Source organism: Paralichthys olivaceus, chromosome 11, assembly GCF_024713975.1.
Source record: "Paralichthys olivaceus isolate ysfri-2021 chromosome 11, ASM2471397v2, whole genome shotgun sequence".
NCBI classification, from domain to species: domain Eukaryota; kingdom Metazoa; phylum Chordata; class Actinopteri; order Pleuronectiformes; family Paralichthyidae; genus Paralichthys; species Paralichthys olivaceus.
The window spans coordinates 8,097,805-8,116,369 of record NC_091103.1 but is presented as its reverse complement, the minus strand read 5'-3'; the positions used below and the strand labels follow the sequence as shown (position 1 = coordinate 8,116,369).

Sequence of the window (18,565 nt, the reverse complement as noted above, 5' to 3'; positions counted from 1 at the left end):
CATCCCTAGTCTGGGTGTATCCAGCCAATGTTATGTTTGAGACAATGCTTCCATCCACCAGTCAGTTTGTTTCAGTTTATTGTGCCAATTGTTTGAGAATCAATTTCTGTCCTTTGCATGATGCCCATCTATTATTCATCATAACTAACTATGTTTTTGATGTTTGTTGACTTAATGGACTTCTGTAAGTGTATTTTTATTTAGGAATGGTGTGCATGGTAAAGAGGTAATACATTTTTTTGTTATCTATAGAAATCATCCATCAATCCATCCCAAACAGAAACCTGTTCTACTGCTGCAATAAACATTTGAATGTGAGTTTTCTGACTGAACTTTAGTATTGACATTTTGCCACATTAGGACCAAGCTTTGGTCTCCACAGGGTCTTCTGGTCCTGACAAGGACAGTGTTTATACCATAGACTGTATATAAAGATGAATTACTGCTCCCAAAAAGTGAAGCAGAAGTGTCTCGATCACCACATCATCACTGGTTGCAATAAAGGTTGTAAATTCTGCCTCCTCCATATCAGTGGATGGGATATGGACCAAACTAAAAAGTCAAAGCATAAAGTTTCATGAAGTTTTCTCAAAGCTCTGGTATAATTATTATTATGACTAGCAATATAATTATTTAAAAAATTTGAACATGCTGGTACAACCCTTAAGTTATTTATCTCTATATCTATTTGGTGTCCCGTCCAGAAATTTCTTTTGAGACACTTTCTGTTTATTTAAAGGTGTAAACAGATAGACAGTGTAACACATAGTGCACGATATACTACAAACTATACTATTCCACAAGTGTATTTCTTTGAAAGTTTGCTCTTTGTCAGCTTTCAAAAGTCTGTATCCATGATCAAATAAAATACCTAAGTTGACTGAACTTTACATCATGTCAAAAATCTTGTTCTGCATTTTGTACAGCTTCATTTTTAACTAAAAAAATTGACAGTGTGTACATTCAATTCCAAGAAATGAAAAGTAGAGGTTGTGATTGTAAACCTGGTGGTGGTTCAACTGTTCTGTGAGGATAATCTGGCTGAAGCAAAATCATCTTCTCAAACCATCAGCACAGAAAATAAATCTGGGGTAATTTACCACAAGTGAACAGGAAGCATGCAATAACCTAATTTGCAGCCTTCTTTCAGTGCTTATGAGGTTCAGTAAAAAAACGTTACACCTCTGGCTTTTCTGTCTGGAAACATGTGGGTGGTCCTACATACAACACGCAATGTCTAAATGTTTTGACTCATCTTTTATTGGTTCTGTAGGTGTTTTCTTGGTTCACCACAACTACAGCAACAATGTCTTATTTTTGCTCTGGAAAACTAGATGATCTCTTGAAAAATGTTGTTGAGGAACAGCCAAAGCTCCAAAACAACAGAAGACCAAAGCTTAAGAATGCTCAGTTCATTTCATCACATTCAGTCCCACAAGGTTCAACACTGTCCTCTGCGTTGGCTGGCAACTGATGCCCTTCTTTGCATTGCCATTAAAATGGTGGGTAACTAGGTAGTGAGGAAGGAGCTGTGGTGTTAGCAGTTGTGAAAAGCAGAAGTCTTTTTTTGGTGTCACTAGAAAAGCAAGAGTGATGGAGACAGAGAGGGCAGGGGGGTGGGGGGGTGGGTTGGGATAGGCCTGAGTCAAATACCCTGGCTGATAATGTATGCGGCCCTTTTGTGGTAAATCAATGCACCATGCAATAATGGGGGGTAAGGAGGGGCATGAGGCTTTAGGAGAGCTATGACGGGACGTCTTCTGTCTCACTGTGTGCCCCCCTCAATAAGAAACACACCCAAGACCGCGCAGTGTCAACCAGACCCTCGTCCGAGCTCAACAAAGTGCTTCTTCCATTCTTATCTTAGTTGTTATTCTTCTTACTGAGGAGCCAACCAGGGATGAGAGCCCAAGGACCGACAAATGTTAAGACTAAATAATTTTATTACACAAACTAGAATGCTGTGATAGCCACAACTTCCTCTGCTCACAGGTTATATGAATTTACATGTGCTGCGTTCCTGTGCACTGTAACGGAGACATCTCTGCCAAATGCACATCTGAGCAAAGTCTAACGAGAAGGAGTCTAACCAGATGAACTGAGGTGAGAGCGTTTTTATTTTGATTAACTTTTTAGATTATACGTGCAATTTTACAGAAATGTTTGAAGTTGCATTATAAATTAAAAATACACACACACACACACACACTTAACTACATTATTGCAGCATTATGAAAGAGGAGGTTTGGTGCAAAATTAAGCTCTTGTAGTTAATTTACTGTTTTACTACCTCAGTATTAATGGACAAACTAAGCAACAGATGATGAAAAGCTGTTTAATGTGAACCACAGCACACAAGCTGTACTGATTGGAGGTGTTAAAATCGAAAACCTTGTTTAATAACCTGTAGACAAGTATCTAAAACTGTATCATTCCTGCAGAATGAATGAATGAGTACTTGCACTCATCAATTGGGACACCACACTGATCAACTGAAACGGATTGGCTGAATAGAGGCTGAGGCAGAGCGGAGGGAGCTGTTGTTTATAGGCCTGGTGCTTTGTTTCGGTGTCTCCCTGCACAGACTGTGGGAACAAAACCTAAGTATTGTATCTGAATAAAGTGGGCAAAGAACAATAGGGGGCTCTGTACAGACATAGCTGGCAAAAATGGGAGGAGGTTTTGGGGTGGGGCAATTGTTAAGAAGTGGGTGATGACAGAAAAGCACACTTGGATGACTGGAATAGGCTGTTCAAATCAGCACAAACCTCCTCTGAACAAAAGGGGACAGGTCACTTCATATATCACTCAGAGAGAGGGAACTGCTTTTCATGTGATGAAATCATGAATAAGTAAAGGACTTGTTTGGTGATGTTGAGTCAACTCAGCTGAATTTCTAATGTTTCAATGAATAATGTTTTGAACATGGCTCAATGATAGCCATAGCGACAATAGCAGTATCAAATACAGCTTAAAGCTAGGGTTAGTAATCCTGGAAAAGCTAACGAGAGCATGCTAAACTGGCTATCTCGTCAAAGCTACGCCACAAAAAAATTAGAAGCCAACATGTTTGCTGGCTAAATTCCGTCTCTCATCTCTGCTTCAGGTTCACCAGCCAATCATTTCATTTTGTTTGGAGGAAATGACTGGTCGTGTTAATTACTGACCTGTGATGGGCCACAGACACCAGCTTTTTTCTTTTAGATGATTATATTTATCAGTAGCTGTCAGGACATGAAGAGGATTTCAACACATACAATAAAAACCAACCCTCCCTTTAAATGATGAAATTATATTTATTTAAGCTACATTGGTGAATACTTCTGTACGAACAATGGTTGAAATGTGACAGCTATGTATGTAGCATCTATTCAGTCAATATCGCATGCCATGAAACTGAATACAAGAGGGAATTTGTGTTGCAACTGACTGCAAAGGCCTTTTATTTTATGCAGGTAGGATGTGACCTACTAAGAACGTCTCCACGACATAATGCCAATGGGAAGAATCTGGGAAGGAGGTGGGAAGCTTATGTGCTGGTTTGTTCTCCCTTACCTTCTCCTCTTGCCTTTACCATGCATGGGCTTCCTCCCCAACTTTTGGTCTCGAGTGTTAACGCTGTCCTGGGACTCACACACGCACCAATATATCACAGAGCAGTCCATTCTAAATGTCACCCTGGAGACGCTGAAGGGAAGCCCTGCAGAAGAACAGGTGAGCTGAGTCAGGATGTTTACTGTACATTCAGTTTAGAACACAGTATAAGAGACTTTCTTTTGGTTTATAGACTCATTAAATCATATCAGATATCAGTATTGAGGTCATTACGGTGGCCCAGAGAAAACAAGCAAAAAGACACATGCAAATGGAGGAAACATCGCTGCAACACAGTCAAATATTTGTGACACATCCAAGTGTTTCCAGCAGACATTACAAAGTGATGAACATGGCTGGGACACTTTAGTCTGAGCTCTCAGGGCCACGTATGATTGAAGTGAACCAACATCAGTGGCCAACAATATATTTTACACAAATGATTTCATAAGAGCTTGACTATAAGAGTTCATATATGCAACACAGAACTAAATCTCATTCCAAAGACTGTAACAAAGTTGTCAATCCCAGACTAGACTAGGCCGTGGCTTCCGGAGAGCTGTGGGAGAGGTGGTGAAGTCCAATGCTGCCATGGACTTCCTGAGCTCCACCAGGTCTGACCCGGTGTACCACTTTGATTCAGAGCGCGTGGACAGCTCCACGGTGATGTTACGGCAGTTCTGGGCCCAGACTCTGCTCTCAGTGCGGGCCAAAGAGTACCAAAGTGCCCGTCACAGTTTGGGACAGCTATTTCACTCCCTGCAGGTACACAGCAGCACCGCAAATTAGGACAACAAAAGATAACTGTGTATAAAGTACAATGGTAATAAAACCTGCATTACTTCATACACTAGTCAAATGTAAGATGTGAAATGTTGAAGACTTGTTCATTCATAAAGATTACAAAAGATTTTTGTTTAGATATGTGCTGGAAAAGCCTCACATCTGTCTAACGTGTTTACCAGGACTTCTACAGCCACAGTAACTGGGTTGAGATGGGCCGACAATCCATATACCTCCACCTGTTGCAGCCAGAGGAGCCTGTCATCCCTGTGGCTAAAGGTAACTCATATCTTCACCCCTGATTCCACTATGACCCACTTCATCACATCAGCAGTGGTTTGCTCCATATTAAGTGCTGTGATTCTCCTTCACATCTTTCCTTGATCGTAAGACATTTTCCCATCAGGGTCAAGGAATAGTGGAGAGGAGAATTTCATTTAACAGGACAGAACTGTGCGCGCTATTCTTATGCTGCTGTATGGAGCCACTTTTACAGTCATACTTTATGTTCTTTTTTTGGTTTGTGTAGAATCTCTGCTTCTTTACAGGTATATTACTATTGCAGCATAATCCACGTATTTTTATTTATTGCAGCATATCATGATCTTACATAAGCAAGGATACAGGGGAGATGAACAGAACTGGAGACATCACGAGAAGCAGAACAGATCCGAGAGACTAGTAAATATGCAGGAGGACAAGAAACAAGAAAACTGAGCAATGATGAGACACGGGTGGAAAGGAAGTGAGGGGATTGTCAAAACAAGACATACATGAGGGATCATAGAGAAAAAACAAGAGTTTCTCAAGATTTCTTAGCGACTCACAGGGTCTTTAAATGGGAGAATCAAAAAATCAGTAAAACTGAAAAAGCCATCCATTACCTTACAGTACCAAAATAAACATATTTTAACTCAGAGAGGAATTTATAATTATAACTGATGTTTCATACTGAATCAGATCTTTACTCATTGAATGTGACAGTGAAGAAAAGACATTCAAGCCATAGTTGGTAGATCACTTTTTTTGTTAAAGGCATATAACCCTAAACCCTGCAGTGAGGTTTTTGAACCAAACCATACCTTTCTGTCCACAGAGGACACTCCTACCTGTATGGAGTGCTTCAGTGCTGCCTGTCGAAACAACCTAATGCCAAGACTGACTAACGCACAGCAGCACTCCCAGCTGCTCACCACTGGCTACTTCAGCACTTTCCCTCCAAAACCTCAAGGTGTGATGGCACAACTCTGAAGTCAAAAGCATTTTCTGTATCAAGTGTTTTGATGGCTTTTCAATTTCCAGGTAAATGTAGTCATGGAGGTATTCTGGACAGCAGCCGCAGCATGGGGGCTAAAGGCGGCATCAACAAAGACAGCACTTCACCTCTATTCTCCCCTCACTATTACCTCCACATGGACGCTGCTGCTTTGGCGACTGAGGCCACTCTGACTGTACTGAGAGACCTCAGAGACAACGTGGGTGACAAAGCCTTCCTTCGGTAAGATTCAGTCATAATAATAACAATTGTCTGAATACTAAAGATTGAATAATTTCTTGGCCAATACCTTCCTGAACATACCATGTTACAAATTTCAGCTGCTGAGTATACGTACTATGTCTTCATATCCTTCGACAGGCTCTTCAGTGTGAAGCAGGCCCCTGCCTTGGTATTTGTCATAGACACCACAGGCAGCATGTTTGAGGAGATCACGGCTGCTCGCCTCCGAGCTCACTCCATCATCCAGAGCCGAGCCAGCAGCCCCACGCAGACAGACACCTTCCTACTCGTGCCCTTCCATGACCCAGGTGAAGTATTAACTTTCAACCGTACAACTTTTATCCATGACTCAAATAATGAGGACATGACAGCCCCACAATAGTGAAGCGAAAGCATCTCAATCGCCCCCTAGTGGCTTGTTGCAGTGTAGGTCATACATTTCCTTTGTGGATAAGAAATGGACCAAACTAAAATGTCAAAGAACACGTCAACTAATCTTTTCTCAATTATTTCTGTCATTTGGCTAAATTTTCCCTAAAGGGTGAAAGAAGCATCATCTCATCTTATCTTATTTTATCATCTGACGCGTGATAGAAAAGCACACGTCTTTCCTAAAATGTTAGACTATAGGGTAAGGCTACTTGAATTTTGTCTTGATCAATTTAGTTAAGCTTCAATACGTTGAAAGGTCAAATTTGACAATTATAAATCTGTTATCTTTGCTAAAAAATCCATCCACCTAATATTTCTAGTCTATTCTACCCTTCAGCCGTAGGACCAGTGTATGAGACCGATGACCCAAACCAGTTCATGCAGCACATGGAGAACCTGATGGCGCTGGGAGGAGGAGACGAACCAGAGATGTGTCTCTCTGCCATTCAGGTAACACTAGAAGCTGCTCCTTTTGTCACAGGAGCAGTGATCTGATCACATGGATAGTGAGAGGAGAGAGTTGCCAGAGTAATTTCCCATTTTTCTGTGTTAACAGCTGGCACTCACTCACAGTCCACCGCTGTCAGAGATCTTTGTATTCACTGATGCTTCCCCTAAAGACGCCCACTTGTTTGATGCGGTGAAGGCACTCGCACTTGAGAAACAAAGCAAGGTGGGTTTTTAAGTCAAATGTTGTTTCCTAAAAATAAACATTACATTATGTTCAGTATTGTACACAAAAAACTGGAAGGCCTACATCCAAGCCTCACCTGATGAGTTCAGATGTAAATGTCTGACCGGATTTTCCCACAGGTGACATTTCTCTTAACCGAGGATCCCAACTACACAACAGAGGTCAGAGGGAGGAGCAGGAGGAGGAGGCGGAGAAAGAGGAGGATTACACAAAATTGGTCACCTGATCGTTTCTCCCTCTACTCTTCCCTCTCCTCCGTGTCAGGAGGATTGACCATATTCACTTCCAACTCTGACATCCACAGGGTTTCCGCCATAGTGGAGGATAACACAGCTGCTGACAAGGTACAGCAGGAAGATCTTTGAATGAGGGTCAACGTTAGTTGTACTAAATCAAAGGAGTTGTGCAAAGAAAATGGTCACATGACTTTGAGGAGGTCTGATAATTATCCATGTCAACACAAGCAACACCTTTCACATACAAGTTGTCTTGCCATCAGTTTTTATTATAGAAATCGTGAATGAGCATTTCTCATTCAGATTGAAGCAGCACGTGTGCATCCTTCCTCCTCAGGTGACCCTGCTCCATGTGGAGAGTGACCAGGAGCTGATGTCCTCTCATTCCTTCAGAGTTGATAGTTCTTTGAAGAACGTTACCCTACATGTCACTGGCGTGTTGATAGAGTGTATCCTAACCAATCCTTCAGGTGAGTGACCTCATACGACTTTGGAATAAAATGTATGTAGACTGAAACTGCACTGGTTGGTGGAGGCAAATTTTATTTAATATTTTTTATTCTGGGACCTACTTTCTGTGAACTGCACTTTGTACTTGCTTAGAATAAATAATCTACTACCACGACTCATCTTTGAATGCGATCATTAAATAAGCTGTTGTTCTGGTTTCTACTCCTTGTCAGGCCAAAGCCAGTCTCTGTTGAGTGAGAAAGGTTCCCTGGCAGACTTGGAGCACTTTAAGGGTCTGTACCGCATCAGCCTACTTTCTCCCATTCAGCCAGGCCAGTGGAAGGTCCACACCAAGAGTGATGGACACCTCACATTCAATGTGATAGGTAAAAAAAAAACATGTTAGACATGCATCAAATCCATTAATAGATTATTTCTGGTACATTAGAGATTATATAACTGAATGTATGTCTGTTGATCTGCACCTCCAGGTGACAGCTGTGTAGATTTCCTATATTATTTTGCCACTGTAACCAATGAGACACACCCAGGTCTGGCCAGAGTGGAGGGTAATCCAGTTGCAGGTAGGGATTTTTGGTTTTCTCAAATAATTAGTGGTGTATGAGTGACAGAGCACAGTAAGTATGATGCCCAGGAATGTGCCTGTGCTTTGTACTTTTCCCAGGTGTACCTGCCTTTCTGGTTCTGGCTGTTACAGGCCTGGCTCCAGAAGAGGACGTGTTTTTCAGTCACGTGACACTGTTGGGAGCCCAAGGAGACACCCTGCATCAGGTTACGCTGAACTCCTCTTCCTCCTCTTCATCATCATCCTACTCTGTGGATGAGCTGGTGGGATTTGTGGAGTCTGTTCCCAGAGTTCCCTTCTGTGTTCGACTCACAGGCAGAGACAGAAGAGGAAATAAGCTGGAGAGGGTTTCCACAGAGATGGTGCAGCCCACTCATGTTCAGATACAGGTACTCAACAGAAGTGCTCAAGCATTGTGATGTTAGACATGATTTAAATATCTAATATTACTGGTTAGAAGTAGCTCAGTAGCTCACTTACACAGTTTTTAAAAAACTAGTGCAATACCAGTGCTAAACCTGCCTGTGTGGAATGGCCTGTTCTCCTGTCCTGTGTTAAAGCTCTGGAGCTACTTCAGAATTATTCCTCCTCATTAGTGAGTCCTCCTCAAACAGTTCTACAATATACTGTCACTTTTGTAACAACTTGAACTTGCTTAAGAGGAAGAGATTCGATGAGTGTTATTGTCATAACGCACGACAACTCCTGTGAAGGTCTGTGTCAGCCCGATATGAAAAAATGGATTTGATTATCAATATGATCTGGTCATCCAGATATTGTTGGTCGCATGCTGCCAGTTGCTCCTGTTGAGCGTAGAAGAGGACATGTTTATATACTGCTACAGAGCGCTGGTCATTAACAGTATATATGCAAAATGTGAAGCCTACAAGATGAACGGTTTGCATTCCACATATGCAGATCCCTTTTATTCTATGGACATCATTTAGTGTTTTTTTGCACATTTTTTTGTAACCTTCCCTTAACCAACTTTCCATACAACCCTGTACCTCAGATTTTGTCTGTCCCTCGTTTGGTACCTGGCCACAGCACAATGGTGGACTTTGACATTCTAAACCACGGCCCGGCCCGACTCTTGAGTCTGAGCATGGATGACGACCGTGGATATCTTCATAAGAGAGGACCTCACAGGTAGGGCAAAAAACAACGAACAGCCAGAGCCCTTTGAGAATTGCCTTTAAATAAAGTAAGAAGGTAAAATAGTTTTCATTCAATTTAATATTAATTATTATAATCATAATCACCACCAAATCTTATGTGAACTGACTGAAATAAATAAAGCTTATTATAAATAAGGAAAATGTTTTTTTTTACTTTTGAGTTTTTGTTTTTCAGGTTCCATGTTGCAGAACAAGGGTCCTTCCACGATCAGGTGAACCTCCACACTCCTTCCACAGCTCAGGCAGGAAAAACTGTCACACTCACCCTCACTGTGCGGGCTCTTGACTCTGCAGACTCAAATTACGCCGTCACTTACTTGACTGTGGTGCCCCCGGTGAGCATTAACTGAAAATCTAAGAGGATATTCTCCACTTTTGTTATCTCACTGATCATCACTCTGACACTTCCTGTCTCTCCTGTAGGATCCAGACACGTCCCCACCATCCTGCTCTGCTGCAGGAGGGCAGTCCACCTGTCCTTCCATTTGCAATGAGTCCAGCTGGAGTGTATCTCTGGTCGTGTCAGACAGAGGGCGCTCTGGCCTCGCTGCCCTCCAGCTACAGAGGGGTGAAGGCATTCTGACTTTATTCCTTAGCCCTCCAACCACAGAGGACAGTCTGGGAGACTCCCAGCAACAGGCGCTCAGGGACCAGATGACTAACAGAGACCATCACCACTACAAAGCCATATTGGAGAAAGAGGACTCCCCTTTGAATGTGTCTGAATTGGTCCAGGGCTCCTCTCAGCCACTGTGGGCGAGGTACACATCCAGCTGCTGCTCTGCTCAGGCGGAGCTGTTGGTGTGGGATACAGCCGGAAACATGAAGCGTTGCCATCTAACTCCTGATCAACAGAGGCAGCAAAGAGACAGGAGCTCAGAAACCAGTGGAACTGGGCGGATAACACTGCCAGGCATCTTTTTCTTGCTATTAGTCCTGCTGTGGTCTTAGCTCCACTTGATTAAAACTGTTTTGCAGGTCAAACTCGTCTACGTGTTGATCACTGGATCCCATTATTCCAGATCAGGACTTTATCAAAGACTATATAAAGCATTTCTGGAGGATGTACTTTGAAAAAACAATAAGTGCACTTGATGCAAAGAAACATATCTTTCATGCTTGTTAAGTGTAAGTGTTTGCGACAGTTCTTCAAGAGAGACTACTAAATAAAAACAACCGGATAATTAGAATATCACTGTCAATAACTTAATTATTTTGCTATTGTAACAGTTATGCCTTTTTATAGTTATCATCTGCTATCACACAGAATATAATACTGCCATACAGTGACTGATTTGGACACCACTTCTTTGTCAAGTTTTGGGGGGTTTGTTCTGGATCGAAATGCAGGTACTAAGAGCTGCAGAGGCAGTTAAGACACTTATTCCAACATTTAAACATAAAAACAAAGCTGGTTTAGAGTCCATCAACACAGACAAAAAACTAGTGACTGGAGCCAAGGTCAAAAACACAGAAACGTCATGGGGAAACAAAACCCGAACTGAGCAGATGACACAGAAGACTGGGAGCACAGAGACTTTTACATTAAGGTGATCCAGATCAGGGTGCAGATCCAGTACTTCCTTTAAATCTCTTTAACATTGCGAGATTAAAAAACAGGCATATTAAGAGGACTGATATTTATGAGTGTGTGCAGTTTGCTGCAGATCCAAATAAAATCATGTGAATTTAAATGTGGTTTCATAAGGGGACCTTGGCAGAGGTATGAACTCTGCATGTCACTCTAGTTTAGAGATTGAAATTTATGCTCTGCAGGAGATAATTAACATCCCTGCTGAGAACTGATTTACTGGTCAGACAGTTGCTCATTACATGACAGAATTAGGGGTGAATATAAAGGCGGAGATAACCTGGCAAACCCAGCATCTGGGTAACAAGGACGACTGGGTCCAGACGGAGGTTTTCGGTATGTTGAATAAAAAATGTACCACACAAAACAAGGAGGAGGATGTGGAGGAGAGAGGACACTGGGGCAGTAAGATGGAGTTTCTACTGGCCGTGGCGGGAAATGTTGTCGGCCTGGGCAACGTGTGGAGGTTTCCTTACCTCTGCTACAAAAACGGAGGCGGTATACAAATACAATGCTCACTATTACAGTATTACTCAAAACATGTGTATTGTAGTCATGCAATGTTGTGTCTTTTGTGAATTCAGGGGCATTCCTGGTGCCGTATGTGGTATTCGTGGTGACATGTGGTGTACCCCTGTTCCTGCTGGAGACCGCCATAGGCCAGTACACCCAGGAGGGCAGCGTCACCTGCTGGAGGAAGCTATGCCCACTGGCAGAAGGTATACACTATGTGCAGTGGTGTGTGAGTCCAAGACGAAAAAACCAAGATTCACTGGAGAAATGATGATTGATGCAGGACTGGCTGTAAGTTTAATGATTGACCAAACCCCAACCCACTGTGAGAAAGCTTCTTCCTTCAGTTAAAATGGTTCAATGTTTCACAAAGGGAGAATATGTGAGGCAGTAACCAACTCTGAAAGTACATGGAGCCAACATAAACTTATAAAAAGCATAATGAAAGGGCACTTTCACAAGGCAGACACTGACAAATCAACAATAACAACACCTCTGTTACCAAGCAAAACAACATTGTTATGTAAGGCAAGTGAGATTCTTTTTTACAGAAAGTTTACTTTAAACGAGCAACACGGCTGATTGAACACATCAAAGTCTGCTTGAAGGTGTGAGCTCTGTTGCATTTGTGGAAAACAAAGGGTATTTAGCCTTTTAAAAAGTTCCCTAAGTGATTTCACAGCCGTCTGGGTCAGAAGACCTCAAGTGTGAAAAGGTAAAAGAATCTGAGGGTGTGGAGTTGGACAGACCTGTCCTCTGTAGCCTGCGTCTTATATCTGCTAAAGGCCAGCAGCTCAAGTCTACTTTACCACAAGTAGCACGACCAAGTGGCAGCCCGTCTTGACACCATCGCTTAGTTTTTGAGCCAAAGACTGGAAATAAAGATGGACGGCTTAGATCCACTTCCTCCCACTATCCAAAAATGAAGCTAAAATATCCCTGATATGAACGCCGCCATCTTGCACATTTGGAACCAGAGTCAGCATTGTAGAGATCAATGGATGGAGCGGCAGAAGCGAGGTCACTGCGATGCACGCCCTCGATCACGAGTCAGTCTTCAATGTCAATCATGACATTTCACCTTGTTTTTTTTGCATCACATATTATTAAAACCAAACTTACTAGAGAATCAGCACTTGGACATGCATTCACAACCAGTAGAGTCGCCCTCTGCTGCTCATTCGAGAGAACACAGTTTTCAGGAACTTTCACATTAGCTTCGGAGTCTATATGTTCATTTTAACAAACAGTCAATGAGCATCAGACACTTGAATCTCTCACTGAAATGTCGTTTAACATTCTGTAGGTTTTGAATATTTTTGTAAACCATGAATGAGTCCAACACTGCCACAAAAGTGCAATGTTTAATTGGAGGAGAAATGTATATTATATAATATATGTATTACGCCTGGTAATGAAACATGAAATGCTATAAATACATTCAATTAGGTGACATCTTGAGTAAAACCTTTTTCAACCTCTTTTGATTGGCACTATTTTTTTTTAGTTACCTTCATGTAGGTAATGTCTTCCAATGCAGGTATCGGCTATGGTGGACTGCTGATTCTCCTCTATTCCTGTATGACCTACATCATTATTCTTGCCTGGGCTTTGCTCTACCTGGTGTTCTCCTTCAGCTCCCAGCTGCCCTGGTCCAGCTGCAGCAACGACTGGAACACAGGTACAAAGGTTGACTTGTGTGACAGAGGGGACAATAATATCTGCATAATTTACTGATGTCATGTTCATCATATCAGATAAATGACTTGATCATGAGACATTAGATTATTAACACTGGCTGTTTATCTAACCACATGTGTGACAGACCATTTTCACTGCAAACATTTTGACTTGATAAAAAAGCACAGGTCTAAAAATTAAACATACCAGCACAACAACCAGGAGCAGGATTTCTTCAAGAAACATTTCCTGTGGCTCAAACCGCAGCACATTACAGATGCAAAAAGATACGATTTACTGTCACCAATAAGGAAAAACTGTGAAAAACTGTTAAACTACATTAACAATTTTTTCAAATATTTTTTCTCACCTCCTTCTTAGATGACTGTGTCGACTTCTCAACAAGAAATAACACCATTCAGTTTACCAATCAGACGAACGCATCCTCATCTGCTGCCACAGAATTCTGGGAGTATGACTGTTATTAACAACCTCAGCCTCCAGGCTCTTCCTCATGTTCCAAATAACCATTATGATGGTATTTTATGCAAGACACAACAACAATGTATAAAATATTGTGTCACTTGTTGATCATTTCTCTCTCTAGACGACGAGTGCTGGCTATCTCAGGGGGGATTGAGGAGATAGGCAGCATCAGGTGGGAGGTGCTGTTGTGTCTTATTGCCATGTGGGTCACCTGCTACTTTTGTATCTGGAAAGGAGTCCGATCCACAGGCAAGGTATTTATATAAGCTCCAGGCTGTGCCGCATTAAAAGTTTCCGATACATGTTTATAAATGTCTCTTTTCCCAGGTGGTGTATTTCACTGCTACCTTCCCCTATGTGATGTTATTGATTCTTCTGATCCGTGGACTCTCTCTTCCTGGTGCTCTACAAGGAGTGGTGTTTTATCTGCTGCCTGAACCCTCACGACTCACAGACCCTCAGGTGGGTGAGATAGGTAACGAAATATGTCAAAGGTGTAAGTGGACAAATCCGAAAAGTTCAGCACTGCTCTGTTGAGACAGGTGTGGATGGAGGCCGGGGTTCAGATCTTCTTCTCGTACAGTGTGGGTGTGGGCTCTTTAACTGTGCTCGGCAGCTACAACACCTACAACAATAACTGCTATAAGTAAGTATTTCTCAATGTGTCACTGCGTTTAACTGTCCAGCAATGTTCAGCATTTTCAACAACCCAAACGTAGTTTAAGATCCATGTTTGTGAGTGTGTGTGTGTTATGTATGTGAAAATATTTGAAGCATGTGTTGCTTCATCTTGCTGTTTGTCTTTGGGCTTGCAGACTTATGCAAATACTGACAACACAAGCAAACACGCAAACAAGCTGCAAATAAACACAACATGAAGATGTGTTTCTGGCTGACACAGATACAAAAGTGATAAACTGCCAGGCTGCGATAACATCAAACTAATCAAGCCAACAGCAAAGGGTTCCCGATGTGATTAAAATGATATTTCCAGGATTCTAAAACTATATTTTTAATGAAATTGGTCAATTTGAGCAGCGTCATAACAGGCCGGTAAATTTTTTGGAGGGGTTCCTTTCATTTTTCGACTTGATCAACAGATAAGCAACAGCGTATTAAAATGATCAATTATGTTTGTTCATAACATGAACATATTCACTCATGGATCATAAACTAAGTTCTTGTATTTTGCAGAGACTGTCTGTGGCTGTGTTTGCTGAACAGTGCTACTAGTGTGGTGGCTGGTTTCGCAGTCTTCTCTGTGCTGGGGTTCATGGCTCATGAGCAAGGCATTCCCATTTCGGAAGTGGCCGAGTCAGGTAAAGCAATCCACCAGGAGCACTCAGACAGACACACCCTTTTCTAAAGAATAACTGAACTCTGGCAACTTGTTCGAGCTTTGACTCTGCAGAGGAGGCCTCCACTCACACTGACTTTAATTGGGAGTGTCGTCTTATTTTACTCTTGCATTAAACTTCAACTTAAATTACTGAAGACAGATTTTTTAAAACATATTTCCCATGCACCCAAATGTGCCCACTTCAACACTGCAAATATTGCTGAGATTGAAAATCTACATAAACACTTTGCTGCCATCTTGAGGACATGATAAGCACAGCAGCAGTCATTCGGCCCCAAACCAGTGTAACAGCATTGTGCACCTGACAGCACATCCAGGCATCACAGCTGCCACTGGCTGCTGTCAGTCGTTGTCTTCCATCCTTAACGGTGCACATCTTAAGTGTGAATCCGATAAAATGAGATATATGCTCCACAGACAGACGTTTGTGGACGATTTTAAACTTATTTGATATTTCCAGTAAGTTACCCAGAGGCAGACAGTAGGAGACCAGTCTATGATCCATTCTGCTGCTGTCTCTCCAGGTCCAGGGCTGGCATTCATTGCTTACCCTCAGGCTGTAGCCATGATGCCTCTGCCTCAGCTGTGGTCCATCTGTTTCTTTGTTATGCTCCTTCTCTTGGGTCTGGACACACAGGTAAGACACACTATGGAGTATGGACTCTAAAGGAGAGCATGTTCCCATTTGGACCTCTGCTCATTTCTGTCTCGTCTGTTCTCTTTACAGTTTGTCGCCATGGAGGTAGTGATGACCTCCATCATAGACATGTTTCCTGTTGTAATGCGCAGAGCAGGTCGACGGGAAGTTTTCCTCCTCCTCTTCTGCCTCACCTGCTTCTTTTCTCAGCTCATCATGATCACTGAGGCCAGTGCTTAAATATTTATATTTAAATGTCTCTAACAGGCTTCCATCCATGTGAGGTTGACAGTTAAGGTAAAGTAAAATAAAAAACTCTGCTTTTGTCTCCAGGGAGGGATGTATGTGTTCCAAATGTTTGACTACTACGCTTGTAACGGAGCCTGCATCCTCTTTCTCTGTGTGTTTGAAACCCTGGCACTTGGATGGGCATTTGGTAAGTTTGGTATCCTAATAATATATCCCATAATATCTATTGTATCCCATAAACCAATCAATAGCACTGTTTGTTAACACAGCAACAACACCGACTGAAGAAAAGTTTTCCCTTTTAAATTACACCCAGTCATTTGCACACGTCTGTTTTCATCTGGTTTTTGTTTAACATTAATCCAACCTCATCTCCCATCAAGGGGTCAAGAGGTTGTATGACATCATTGAGGACATGACGGGTGTGCGTGCCAACATATTCTTTAAAATGTGCTGGCTCTATCTCACACCGCTGGTCTCACTGGTGAGTCAGGCCCACACTGTTGGGACATGAGATGATTGTGAATATCCTCACAGCACCATTTGTTAAGTTAAACTTCTTAATTAACCAGAAATATTCCATCCATTAAACATCAACCAAGTGTTTCTTTTTGCTTCCTCAGAGCTCTTTTATATTTTCTTTGGTCGAGTACCAGCCTCTGAACTTCAATCGCTGGTATGTGTACCCAGCCTGGGCAAACATAGTGGGCTGGGCACTGGCCCTGTCCTCCATCCTGCTTGTGCCAGGTTTTGCGTTATATAAGCTGGGAACTGGGACTGGAACCCTCTCTCAGGTGGGACAATGATAAAATCGATCATTCTGTGTCATGATTCATTCTTAAAGTTTGCTCAGGACTTTATGGACTTTTAAGTAATAGAAAGGTTTTTTAACAACGTGATTAGTTTTGCATGATCAGAAAATATACAGTAACTGACTTGATGACTGCGGACACAAGTATTTTCTGCTTTTTCTAACTATATGAAACAGAAAACAACGTCCTGTTCATGTGCTTCATGATCCCTGGCTAACCTTTTAAAATACTGATGCAAAACATTTACGAACACATAAAACTTAATGCTGCTATAAAAAGCTGAAGTATAATAAAAGCTTGGAGTCAGTGTATTCAGTAAGCATGAGGAAGTTTGGCACAATGACGCACAAGCTTCCAATGTAGTCTCAGATCCACATCAAAACACAAAATAAGCTGTACATTTTTAATATTATTCATCATTGTAATTATAAATGTGTAGGCGGGAAGGCCTTTTAAAGTTTGACATGCTTAAGTTTTAAGTTTACAAATATTATATAGTAGTACAAATTACGTTCTCTATAGTATTGCAGTATTCTTGATAGTAATTAACTCATATATCACTGCAACAACGCAATAAACACATTTTCCAACTGACTCACAACTTATTTAGTTGTACATATTTGCCACATTAGTTGATGGACAGTTCTGTTGGAACTCTGTGCTAAATTATTGTCGACTTTTTACCTCTATCTCACAGCGTTGCCTTCAGCTGTGCGAACCTGACCCTGACTTCTCACTGACCAAAGACAGAGAGGCTGAGCTGCAGCACATTGGAGGGGAAGAGTTACAGAAGTTAGCTGGCTGACGTGTAAGATTCACCTGATCCTCAGCTGTTTGGCATCTGCATCTATAGGCCCGACATGTAAGAGGTGGTACTGAGTGGCCTGGTTGCTCATTGGAATATCTTATTTTCCCTGCAAACGAGGGTTTTCATTGCTGTGTGTGGGTGTATCTGTGAGCAGACGCAAAAACTACTGAATAGATTTTTGGGAAAATTGGTGGAAAGGTGGGGTACGAGGTATTTTATAGCAAAGGGGTGGATTTGTTTTATCCCTTTCTTTAACATTGTGGGATAGCGTATTATTTATTTTTGTCTTGCTCAAGAAATAATGGAGATCTTTATGAAAAATGTCAGGCTTGTTTAGAGTTCTAATATTAACAAACAGGTGAAATTTGTAGCTGATCATTATTCAGAGCTAGGAGTGTGAAACAACTACCAATGTGTAGACAATGAGGACAGAGGATTTCTATGTATATTCATCTGATCTCAATAAATGTATATGCAATATGGTGGTAAAGTGGCCAATCAGCCCTGGCGGAGGTATGCACTCTCCAAGTGCCTTTCTAGATTCTGCCTGCTCAGAATCTTGAAAACAGAGTTCAGTCTCCAACGCTGAAGGACGGTCAGATACCTCCACCAAGGCTAACGCTCTATTTCACCATGTTGAAGTGGGAAAAAAAAAAAATCCACCTGTATCTGCAGGTTTTTTCTGGATCTGGTCCTAAATGTAACAGGTTCTTCATTGGGCCGTGCCTCATCTCGCCACAAAATTTCATGGAAATGGGTTTAGTCATTTTTGCGTAATCCTGCCAACAGACAAATAAACGCAGATGAAAAGATAACCCTCTTTTAACCCACTTGTTTTTTCACACCATCTGATACCTATTTTGATTTAAAAAATAAAAGTATGAAAAGCTGCATTGTAAAACACAATTTTATATAATTCAATATAATTCAAATAAATGTTGTCATTTAAAGTTCTGAAGTTTATATTAAAGGACATAT

At 41.7% G+C, this 18,565-nt stretch overlaps 2 protein-coding genes across 2 annotated transcripts; both read left to right on the top strand.

Moving 5' to 3' along the window:
* The first annotated feature begins 1,775 nt into the window (after positions 1–1,775).
* vwa7 (von Willebrand factor A domain containing 7) lies at positions 1,776–10,641 on the top strand. Its single transcript, XM_020095283.2, has 17 exons — positions 1,776–2,103; positions 3,456–3,714; positions 4,126–4,359; positions 4,560–4,656; positions 5,474–5,608; positions 5,680–5,875; positions 6,014–6,183; positions 6,645–6,757; positions 6,864–6,980; positions 7,121–7,345; positions 7,575–7,707; positions 7,921–8,073; positions 8,179–8,271; positions 8,373–8,662; positions 9,286–9,422; positions 9,627–9,786; positions 9,875–10,641. The coding sequence occupies exons 2-17, from the start codon at positions 3,493–3,495 to the stop codon at positions 10,400–10,402; spliced, it is 3,003 nt and encodes a 1,000-aa protein (XP_019950842.2). The 5' UTR covers positions 1,776–2,103; positions 3,456–3,492; the 3' UTR covers positions 10,403–10,641.
* Positions 10,642–11,318: 677 nt separating this feature from the next.
* On the top strand, positions 11,319–18,540 carry LOC109634627 (sodium- and chloride-dependent GABA transporter 2-like). Its single transcript, XM_020095287.2, has 14 exons — positions 11,319–11,540; positions 11,627–11,761; positions 13,096–13,236; positions 13,617–13,707; positions 13,843–13,975; positions 14,049–14,183; positions 14,264–14,367; positions 14,916–15,040; positions 15,606–15,718; positions 15,809–15,946; positions 16,052–16,154; positions 16,351–16,451; positions 16,591–16,761; positions 17,477–18,540. The coding sequence occupies exons 1-14, from the start codon at positions 11,381–11,383 to the stop codon at positions 17,582–17,584; spliced, it is 1,758 nt and encodes a 585-aa protein (XP_019950846.2). The 5' UTR covers positions 11,319–11,380; the 3' UTR covers positions 17,585–18,540.
* Positions 18,541–18,565: the final 25 nt, after the last annotated feature.

Coding starts and splice junctions, on each gene's coding strand:
- vwa7 (XM_020095283.2), top strand. CDS start 3,493: ATGCCAATGGGAAGAATCTGGGAAGGAGGTGGGAAGCTTATGTGCTGG. Junction 6,758..6,863: donor TGTGTCTCTCTGCCATTCAG/GTAACACTAGAA, acceptor CTGTGTTAACAG/CTGGCACTCACTCACAGTCC. Junction 9,787..9,874: donor ACTTGACTGTGGTGCCCCCG/GTGAGCATTAAC, acceptor TCTCTCCTGTAG/GATCCAGACACGTCCCCACC.
- LOC109634627 (XM_020095287.2), top strand. CDS start 11,381: ATGTTGAATAAAAAATGTACCACACAAAACAAGGAGGAGGATGTGGAG. Junction 11,762..13,095: donor GCTATGCCCACTGGCAGAAG/GTATACACTATG, acceptor CTTCCAATGCAG/GTATCGGCTATGGTGGACTG. Junction 15,719..15,808: donor TCTTGGGTCTGGACACACAG/GTAAGACACACT, acceptor TTCTCTTTACAG/TTTGTCGCCATGGAGGTAGT.